At 37.8% G+C, this 10,908-nt stretch overlaps 1 protein-coding gene across 1 annotated transcript; it reads right to left on the reverse strand.

Annotated features, from left to right (window-relative positions):
- Nucleotides 1-3,057: 3,057 nt before the first annotated feature.
- On the reverse strand, nt 3,058-9,522 carry LOC139729373 (proteasome assembly chaperone 2-like). Its single transcript, XM_071640299.1, has 7 exons — nt 9,460-9,522; nt 8,240-8,411; nt 7,693-7,751; nt 6,634-6,752; nt 5,784-5,984; nt 5,082-5,196; nt 3,058-3,518 (listed from the first exon to the last, which is right to left on the reverse strand). The coding sequence occupies exons 1-7, from the start codon at nt 9,520-9,522 to the stop codon at nt 3,411-3,413; spliced, it is 837 nt and encodes a 278-aa protein (XP_071496400.1). The 3' UTR covers nt 3,058-3,410.
- Between the last annotated feature and the right edge of the window lie 1,386 nt (nt 9,523-10,908).

Below are 10,908 nucleotides of genomic sequence, written 5' to 3' on the forward strand. Positions count from 1 at the left end.
ATCAGGCAGATTGTCAAGAGAGTCGTCACAGAGGGCGCTACATTTTGTTGTCAAGACATGACGAAGCGTCTTGCTTGGCATTGGGCTCCTTGCAAAATTAGGAAGACATAGCAGCTCTGTTCATAAAACTCCTACACATACATACATACAGATATACATACAAATGCACATACATACGTATGTGCACAAACTTATGCACACTTACATACATACATACACACATACATACATACACTTACAGTGTATCGATGCATTCAAAAATACCACGGTACATGTATATGCATGCATGCATCCAAGTGCAGTTGAAATTCCAAGTTTATTCATCAAAGCCAAAAATGGAAAACTGAACTTGACTAAATACAAAGTTTGTAGCCCAGCAGCATGGGATCTGAGTAACTGAGTGAAAAGGAAACAAACTTAAGACACTTCATTAGTTGGCAATTAAAATTATGTCCATCAGGAACCTTGACATTACTGTCCCAACTTCCATGATTTCCCAAATGTCTTTTATGCAGATCTGTTCAGTTAAGTCTTTGGCATGAACATAAACGAAGCAAAAAGACAATATTTTTCCAAGCCATCTTACCTCACTTTTTGACTTCCTGGGTCCCATTTCATAAAACTGGTTATCAGTAAGAACTGCCAAATTTCTGTAACAAATTTGCTCTCAGCCAATCAAAGCAAAGATTTCAGTAGCTTATAACAACTATCGTAACTTGTTATTGATAACAAGTTTTATGAAACAGGGCCCTGGTTTCTCAAATGTAATGTCCCTGATTAGTTATGTTGTATGACAGCATCTCAACATCTATGTCTGTTGCTTCCAGTAAGCTGCTTAAAGATAGCAGCCTCCAGCTAGATTCACTAAATTGTTGTAGTATGTACAGCATGTACAGTTGAACCTCTCTTATCCGGCGTCCCTTTATCCGGATCTCTCTATTATACGGACGCAATCTCGCCGTGATTTTTTTAAAATAATTACGGGAGGAAAGGGGGATTCCCAACTCCTTGAGAACTCCTACACAAACACACATGAATTACATATTACTTCCAACATGATTAACATACATTACATCAAATTTCCTTCCAAATTGCTTACCTTCAGACATTTTAACATCCCCAAACATCCCCAAATGTAACAATGAAAAGGTTGCAGTATACACATACTACATGTGGTACTACAATGGGCTACATCAGTACATGTGTATGTATATGTACATGTATAAAGCATTGAGTCTCCGGTATCCGGCCAAATCCCTTATCCGGATGAGCCCCGGTCCCAACTTGTCCGGATACGAGAGGTTCAACTGTACTTCATACCTGTGCTAGGCACCACCTTTCACTGTGTATGACAGTAAGACATACAGTCCAACCTCAACTATTTGGCCATGTTGAGTCTATTGCCCATCGTGATAAGTTTCATGGCCAGATATTAAAATGAGACATGCTCCAGCACGACAATTTTAAGCAAGTTGTATTGGGGATATACAAGAATATGGGCAAAAGATGCCGACCCCTTGTGGTTCGCCCCAGGTGACTAGCAACAGTCAGCAAACGGTATCAACCAGGAACACTTATTTGTATGTTTCGTGATTCAAAAGAAGTGGAAATGAAACGGAAATATGCCTTACTCTTGGTTCTTGTTCCTCGTAACAACAGTATTTGGTTGGTAAAAATGTACATAGTATCATAGAGAACAACAGTTATGTCGGAAATTTCTTATTTCCTTGTATTTATAAAAGAATAATCATTGTTTCTTTACTTTTAGCATAATTTTGCACTGAAAATGCACAGACAAGCATTTGCCGGTCCATGTCCAGATAATACACAAATCCAGAAAATATTGTTTTCACAGTAGTAGTACTTTTCATAGAGTATATGTACACTTGTCACATTCAGGCCATGTGTTCACATTTCTTGGTCGTTCCCCTCAAACTGCTGGGAAAAATTCATGCTACTCCTGAATTGCTTATGCCTATAAATTGGCAAATGAAATGCTCTGCTATGAGGGTTTTCCCCTAGAGTTGGTGACACATGGATGAAGACAACTTTCTTATCTAGACTTGGAAGAGCATCCACCAGGAAGAGACTTTATAAAGTCTGCTTGGCAACTTAATACATAAAGAGTGCAACATCTTGAATACACTACACTAGATTTATTTCCATAACTAATACACCAGCCAAAAACCTTGATGAAAGCTAATTATGCACTTGGAATGTATGTATAGCATTTTACAGCGCATCAAATGAGCAAGGACCATTTGTTACAGTGTACAGCGTGTACACTGTACACGCTGTACACTCTTTTCATTGAAAACAGGATTCCCTGCGTAAGAATTCCTGGCTGCAGTGCAGGACTGTGCACTACATCAATATCTACAGTTGTCAACTTGTTTTGATTCAAACAATCATCAGACTTGATACATAATCAGGTCCACCAAACATGCTTTCTGATATAACATTACCTTTGAGTCATTGCTAGGGATACTCTGTGGGTTTCATCCCAAAATGGAATTACATGACTACGCTCTTGGCTGGAAAGAAAAAAAAATATATAAAAAGAATCAACCCAGAATATACATGATCTGCCATGATGATGAGTCTGTGTAGTAAAACAATGCAAGCTTCCAGTATTATGGCTCTGAAAGAAAGAGGAATCTTAATGTAGAAGGTTTAAAAGAGACCTCCAGAAGATTTTCAGATTGTTACATTTGAACATCGATATATTGCTTATACTGAGTACAGAATTGCAGAATTTATTGTGATTGGGATGATGAATAAGAATGTATTTAAGATTTATAACGAATTACAATGAACATGGATGATGACATGGCAGCCTCACCATAAGAAGGCATGAGTTGGGGCTCAAGGAAACGGAACAAAAGAAGAAAGTATGCATACATTCTAAACAGGTGAACTTGTCAATCAAGCGGCATTGTAATGGAAGTATGCTGACTATATTTCTGAAATATGTGAGGCTCCTATGTCATCAACACTGTTCAGGGTGATTTGTCTAAGATTTTTCAGAGTATCGATTTCTCTGCTCAAAGACCACAATAAATTCCACAAATCTATACATGGAGCTGTCGATTTATGTACTACATGATATGAAATTATGAAAATTGTCTGGAATGTCCTTTTGCGACCAAGTTTTTTTAAAATCGAAATTCAGTAATCCTTCCACACTTGACCTACCTAGTAGCGAGCATGCCCACTCAGATGTAGCAAATATGCTTCAGCCCAACTGGAAGACCATAGTGACATAATAGGGACTAGTTAATCTCTATTCATTGACAATTCATATTTAGACATCTGTGCCAATCGTCGAAGAAAGCACTCCAGCTCGCATGCCAATCAACGAACAGAACTCAGTAAGGGCTGAGAAGATGGTCGGCCAACATGGTCGGCCACTAGTACATCGTGGGATCGATTGGCCGGCCAAAGAGCGTGGTCCAGGAGTTGGGGATCTTCCACATTGTTCTCCAGGAGGAGTCTCCCCTGGGCGGGTCGGATGGTTCCTGGAATATGGAATAAGTGTTCATATGTTTGCAAATGCACCAGTTTTTCTACTTTTTACATTGCAGACATGCAAGGTCAACATCCTGAAGATAATCTCATCTTGACATTTGCTATCTTCCTGTACTTCAGATCTACTTCTGTCAATGTCTTATAAATGATATCTCTTTGGCTCACACTTTTTTCTTTTTTTTTAGACAACTTTCATCCAGGAATTATGGTGGTCATTGGTAGTAAACATATCATCAGACAGCATGTTCGATTAAAGTTAGATAATGTTTTAATGTAGAACTTATATTTGTTAGGAAGTACAAAGTATCATCTTTTGTATTACATTGATGATAACTAGTGGGAGAGAGGACAGATAGTCCATCTAAAGGCTCTGAAATGTACTGCAGGAGATTTAAGTCCAGATACGAACTTGAGGAACTTATGAACTCAAAATGCTAACTGTAGAATTGTTGAGTCTCCATACATTTAGGAATTTATCCATGTTGCGTCTTCAGTTCAGCTGGCAAACAAATAATCAATGGAAGGAGATGAAACAATTACTTTGGGTCTCTATTTCTCAGACAGCATTGAATTTGCAGATGGCTGGATTGTTGGCCAGTAAAGTCTAGTGGGAAAGTGGTGCTGCGTTTTCCCATCTCAAAGTGGCAGGACAATCATTTCAAAGCAAACATGGTCTTGATCTTAAATTATAACAACAAATAAACAACAATCATCACCACCACCACCACCACCAATCTGGGTGGTTTGAAAATGGAGTCTGGGCTCCTGTATTTGAGCCTTGTGGAAAAAGCCCTCATCCACAGAAAGAGGATGCCTTCATGTACATTCTTTCACTGGCTAACAATCTGGCCATCTGGAAATTTCCTTGCCCTCTACTGACAGTAGATTGATGCTCTACTACTGCCTTTCTACCTTCAACACTAGTGAATTCTCCCCAGCACAGCTGAGATGAAGAAGTGATGTGGATGAGTCATAAAGTTGTTTTGAAAAGAAATCAAACATAAGTCAAGCTGACATGGTTCAAAACTTGTGCCAACTTTACACCTATATGTTATCTGTTTAGACACCTGTTCTCTTGATATGTATTATGATTGTCACAATATTTCATTGTCTGTTTTTCAAAGTATTTTATTTGAAATATTATGATGTATTATGTGTTTGGATGAATATATGTGACCCGCTACAACAAAAGGATCCTAAAGTCGCTGACGGGAAAGCCAAGCATGGCCCAGAAAAATGCTATTTTCAGGCCTTTCCTTTGATCATTTTGCTTCCAAATTTCGGCAGATGATAGAAGATACAATAGACTACAAAAATATGTTAAAAACAGAAATCCGAACGTTTTGACAGATTTTGGTGATCTGACTTCAAACTCTATTTTCTCGGCTCACACATCAGCGACTTTAGGATCCTTTTGTTGTAGCGGGTCACATATGTTTGATGTAGAATAAAAAATATCCCAGTGGGGGAAAACAAACTAACAAACAAATTTTACACTTATATATCTGGTGGTTTTCTGGAAAGCTCCAGTCCCACCAAGCATAGATACTCACTAGAATGAGCTGAAGGAGGCTGTTGACAAAGGAGGCCATCATTACGGCATCCTGGGTATTGTCACTCTCAGAGCAGTAGTGCATCAAGACGGCCAAGGGTACGTCTGCTTTACAGCTGTCAGCAGGAAAAGCAAAAATATCCTCAGGGGTTGATGATGAGCAGATGAAAAATATTGATGTATAAAGATGGCAGAGGCAAATGGAGAGAAATTTGCATTAGCCATTTGCCCCCTCATGTTGCATGATGTGTCATCTTGCGGTTTGTACAGGGCTGCAAGGTTCAAGCTGTAGTAAAGCAGGGAATGGTTGCTCAACAACAATAAACAAATTTGATATATTGTACACACAGTCGTCCTGGAGCTATTTTTTCTTATCTGATCATTTTTTTTTTTTTCTTGGAAGGCATGACTCATTGACAAAAATCAGTAATAAAGCTAAAAACTCTTCAAACATTCAACATATTGAACTCATGGCTGGCATAACAGGATTTCTACCTAAAAGGTCCAACTATGAGTAAATGTAAGAATTTTATGTGCTTTATGCCCTTCACATGCAATACAGCGACATCACTCAACTAAAAGTATAAGCAACAAATAAGCAACACCCAACAAACAAACAAACAAACAAACAAACAAACAAACAAACAAACAAACAAACAAACAAACAAACAAACACAGGATGCTGGCACGAACAGATGCTGACCTGTCTATAAAAAGTTTCTTGGCAATGCCCCCACCCGGCAGGTAGATGTCCCTTGCAGCCTCTGGGATATCGTCCTGCTTTTTGGCTAGCTCTAGATCCGCTAGCTGTGGTTTCTTCTCCAGCTGCTGGTACTTCAGGATGGATGTTACAAAACTATCCTTTTCTTTCTCAAGGGACGGAGTCATGAGGTACCGGGAGGAACTTTTGAAAGGTGACAAATCAATTGATATTTTTGTATCATGTTCATATCACCAAGATCTTACCTGCAACCCAAACTTTATGCTTTCACTATTAGGAAGGAACCTACACTGGTAATATGTGGTTACGATAAAAACTCAATGTGCTCATCTATACATCTACAGGAACTACTAACATGGCAATGCTCAAAATTTGTGCAGGTTTTTTTTTTCTTTAACATACCTGAAAAATGAAATCCTACAGCAAAAACTCATCTAAAACTCCTGCACATTGTCAAGAATGATGAATAGAAAAATAAATGATATTTGAGGAGACAATTTCTTGCCAAACAGCCGATTTTCACTGGAATATCTGATCTACACATAATCATCGATTCAAACTGGTATTTTTTGGCCGTGTGGATTTCTATGCAATGTTTCACACATTTTTTACCTGTATCAAAATAGCTTCAAATACTGCATAATGATACTCTAAGATCCCAATCTCAAACAATACAAATGGCCCATCTGGTGATCTACGGGGCCTTGATCCCGTCTCAAAAACTCTGTGAACTCATACAGACAAATTTTGGCCTGATCAAGGAAAAATTAAAAGGTCACAGAGCCCCAGACACTGAGGCAATCTTCTATGGTTGTTACAGACTACATCTCACCTCAACATGTGTGCATCTGTCTTTTCATAGGCAAAGCATGACGTCAGCAAAACGGTACGGGCAAAACCAACTTGCTTGATCCAATCAAGAAGTTTTCTCCTGAATTCCTTTACCCTTCCCTTTATCAAAAAAGAATCCAGAAAACTCACTGGAAGTGTATTTTGTCATAAGTTACTGGTAGAAAGGAACACAGAATAACTTGTCCAGAAATCATACATTCAACTTACAAGACACAATATTGTTATTTCTTGTATTTAATCACTAACACATTGTGTGCAGAAACATGCATGATGTGCAACATGAACTGATACTTTAATAAAGGAAGCCAAGACCCAAAGAGAAATGTGGATTGAGTGAAAGCAGCAACATTAGTAGAACATATCAGTGAAAGTTTGAGGAAAATTGGACAATTGATGCAAACGTTTAATTTTTACAGTTTTATAAGGTTATGGCATCATGTGTGGACAACAATATAAACAAAATATAAAGGGAATTCCACAAAAATTCATTTTTCATAAACATTACACATTCCATCAACTTGATACTGACATATGTTACGGGTAGCAATTATTTCCCCTGCTGTCTGAAAGCGGTAGTCAAGTGCTCATTCATTATGCAAGAAAAGTTATTTTTTGTTCTTTTTTTTTTTGAAATTTTCTTATATTTTCTTTATATTGTTGTCCACACATACAGTATGTATGTCATAACCTCTAGTAGTCTCCTCATCCAGCAGTTCCAACACCAAAACTTTAAAAATTCATAACTTTTGCATCGATTGTCCGATTTTCCTCAAACTTTCACTGATGTGTTCTACTAATGTTGCTGCTTTCACTCACTCTCCATTGCTATCTAAGTTGGGGTTCCCTTAAACTCTCATATTTAGCCAAGGGAAAGAGAGGCTTTTTATGCATACAAAATAATCAGTTTAAGATATATGGTACATCACACTTCAAGGGAATGGTAAGGAACAGGAGGCAAGCAGCTGCAGGGGCAAATGGCCTTGGTCAGTGTTGAAAAAAAGAAAGAAATAAAAAAGAAACCCAAACACAGTATTCCTACCTTTACAAATGATGCTCGCTGCTGAATGACCACAATCTTCTTTTCTGAAGATTCATACACTGCAGGATATGAGTAAAACCGAAATAGAAAACACATGTACAAAATTGACAGGTTTGAGAGTTTCATGTGCAGAATTATGAGAGAGGGAGGGGAAGGTGTTTTTCAAAGAGAAATAGGCCCATTATTCTAAACCCATTATCATGATGGCTATTCACGAAAGCATGGTTTTACCATGTTGCAATATTAAAGATCAATGTTATTTAGTATGTACCGGTACTCAGTCCATGTTAACCCTCAGAAGTCCGACAAAAACCAAGCAAAACTTACTAAATCATGATCTTTAAGTAGGTCAACTCCACAATTTCTTTCTTCATCCCTTCATTGATAAATCTTGACAGATAATGCTAGCACTGCCCGAGTGCTTACAGCTCTAATTCACATCAGTGTCACATAAAAACAATGAAGGCATGAAGGCATGAAGTGAAAAGATAATTTTGCCTACATTCTTCTGAAACTTTTCTGGAAGCATACAAAAGATGTGGCTAACCTTCTGTACTGGTGACCAATTTTCCGCTGGAGACACCTGTTGAGAGGAATGCATCGTTGCCGCAGAGAGGTTCCAGAGAGTGGTCGTGTAGACAGCCCACCTTGGTCAGCTTCAGTGTGTGAATGAGGAGATCACAGGCCAGCTGTCCAACATTGCCCACGGATATCGCTGGCTGCATGAACAGGGAGATGGGAAATGTAGCTGCCTACAGTATCAATTCAATCATCCATTATGCCCATATAGCTCTTGTCTAAGTTGGCAGACGATGGTTTGGCTTACCTGATGCCTGGCATTTCCATTATCAAGTCAAAGCAGATACATTTAATACATCGATACATGCATCATGTCATTATCTTTGACACTGCTTGACCAGAAGTCAAGAATATTGGTAACACGCAACAATATCTATTTAATTCATTTTCATTCTACCTCTGGCTTCTTGGTTGTTGTGTGTGTGTGTGTGTGTGTTTGTTTAGCATAGAGTGATTGGTGCTGCTAAACATGCACTCCATGATTTTATTAGAAGACAGTCCAGAATATGGAATTTTTCCTACTTTGCCTTGCATTTACTTTTAGCTTCTCACATGAATTTCTCATAACTAGTGACATGACAACTTCTTGTAAATTTGCACTTCAATAACACCAAATAGATAATGGATTTTCCATGATTCAAGAACTGTGAGCAGACAATGACCTCAGTAGTATACCTGTGTCCTCTAGATGTATCACCACACAATTTTGTTTACAGTTCTGTAAGGGATTCTATATTCTAAAATGACAATTTCAATCCAGGGTGATACTATCTACAATGAAATAGCACATGGGGGGGGGGGGGCAGCCATTTATCATGTTTCAATTCCAATTGAATCACTGTGCATTGTCTAGATCTAGGATCTAGAAATGAAAAGACCTTATGCAAACACTAGAACTTTCTATGTGTTATTGTTGACAACAAGTGTAGAAAGATGCCAGTTTATTTCACCAGGGATATTATGTCTGCTGTATACTAGACATAGTCTGCACTTCGTAATATGATACTTAGTAATCAATTCAAACACAGACACTTTAATACGGAACACAGTTTTGATTGTACGGGACTGAAGCAACACAAGATGAAACTCCACAATCCACAAGCGCTTACAAAGTCTGTCTGTGTTGCCTCTTTTGAACAGTCCTGAACAGCAACGAATGCAAAGTATGATATATTTTGTATCACTCACCATAATTAGCGTGTAGCTTTGCCATGCTGGGGTCGTTGATCCGTTAGAGGCACCAAAATACATGTCGTTACCACGGTCGTTGTACCGGTGTAGAAAGAAACATGAACGTTTAAAGAACATTATCTGTTACGAGCCACCATATCATGAATTTCTCTAATGCATGTGATTATTTCTGCACAGGCCGAGAAGTTCGATCTTGCTTCATCCCCCATGGTAAAACCCCTAAGTGGTTACATAACTCCTCTAGCAGTTGCGAGGTTTTGTTCAAAAGCTTTCAAACTGTAGAAGTGGTCCTTTGTACCACATTTTCGTGCGTATTCAGGGGCTGATCCAGTGAAAAGTCTGAAGGTAGACATAACATTCCCTAGCGTTTGATTTCAAGGTGTACAGAAAAAAAATTCCCTTTTTGTTTAAATTTTTACTGATAAATTAGTAATGTATAGGCACGCTAAATTGAAACCTTGGATAATCAAAGGCACAGTGCGATCCATAAACACTCCATATAGATATGATTTATAGGTAATGAATCACAACACATGCCGTCACTGTAGAAGTAATAGAATATAAAATTAGAATCATATATAGAATCGATGTAAATGCTCTTTGGAATACTGTAAACAATCTGTTGATTACAAAAACAAAAATAATGATATGGTACATGCAATTTATGCATTGATGATGACTCATTTTGTTGAGAAGGAGTTTCGTTATGCCTCCACCCCATGATAGATGTGTGAAATGACCATATTACTAAGTATCACCCATTCACATTTCCTTTAAAAAAAATCTAATCTCACCCATACCACTTGTTATGGAATCATTAAAACAGTCAGTACGGTAATATCAAAGGGTATGATAGGTTGAGTGTTATCCTTGCGAAGCAGATCAGTTATGATATAGCTGACCCGGCCATTGTCTCATTATTTTTATTATTATCATCATCATCATTATTGTTGTTATAATAATTATCATTATTGTTATTATTTTTTGGCATTTACTACACAATACAAGTGATAACAGATAAACAAACAAAACAAGCAAAATACAATTAGGATACAAAATGTCAAGCTTTCCCTAGTGCGCTTCCCTATAAGTTCCATAAGTTGCCGGGTTTTAATCTAAAACGCCCAAACTCATTGAAAATAAGCAAGGTTATACCAATCAGCAAAAAAGGCAATCCATCATAAATGAAAAATTATCGTCCAATTTTTCTACTTCTAGCCCTATCTAAAATCCTGGAAAAGATTGTACGTGTAAAACCTTATGGGTTTTGAATGATACTGCATTATTAGTCCTCTCTGGCTTTAGAAAAAGACACTCAACCGGTTATGCCATTATTCACAATTACTGTACAATAGAATTGTTTATTCTTTTACGAAATTGAGAAGAAAATGCTTTTGGTATCTTTATGGATCTGAGTATAAGCATTTGATACCAATCACAAAATTT

Source organism: Diadema antillarum, unplaced genomic scaffold, assembly GCF_040938485.1.
Source record: "Diadema antillarum isolate AM-2024a unplaced genomic scaffold, OU_Dant_1.0 seq00000235_RagTag, whole genome shotgun sequence".
In the NCBI taxonomy this organism is placed as follows: Eukaryota; Metazoa; Echinodermata; class Echinoidea; order Diadematoida; family Diadematidae; genus Diadema; species Diadema antillarum.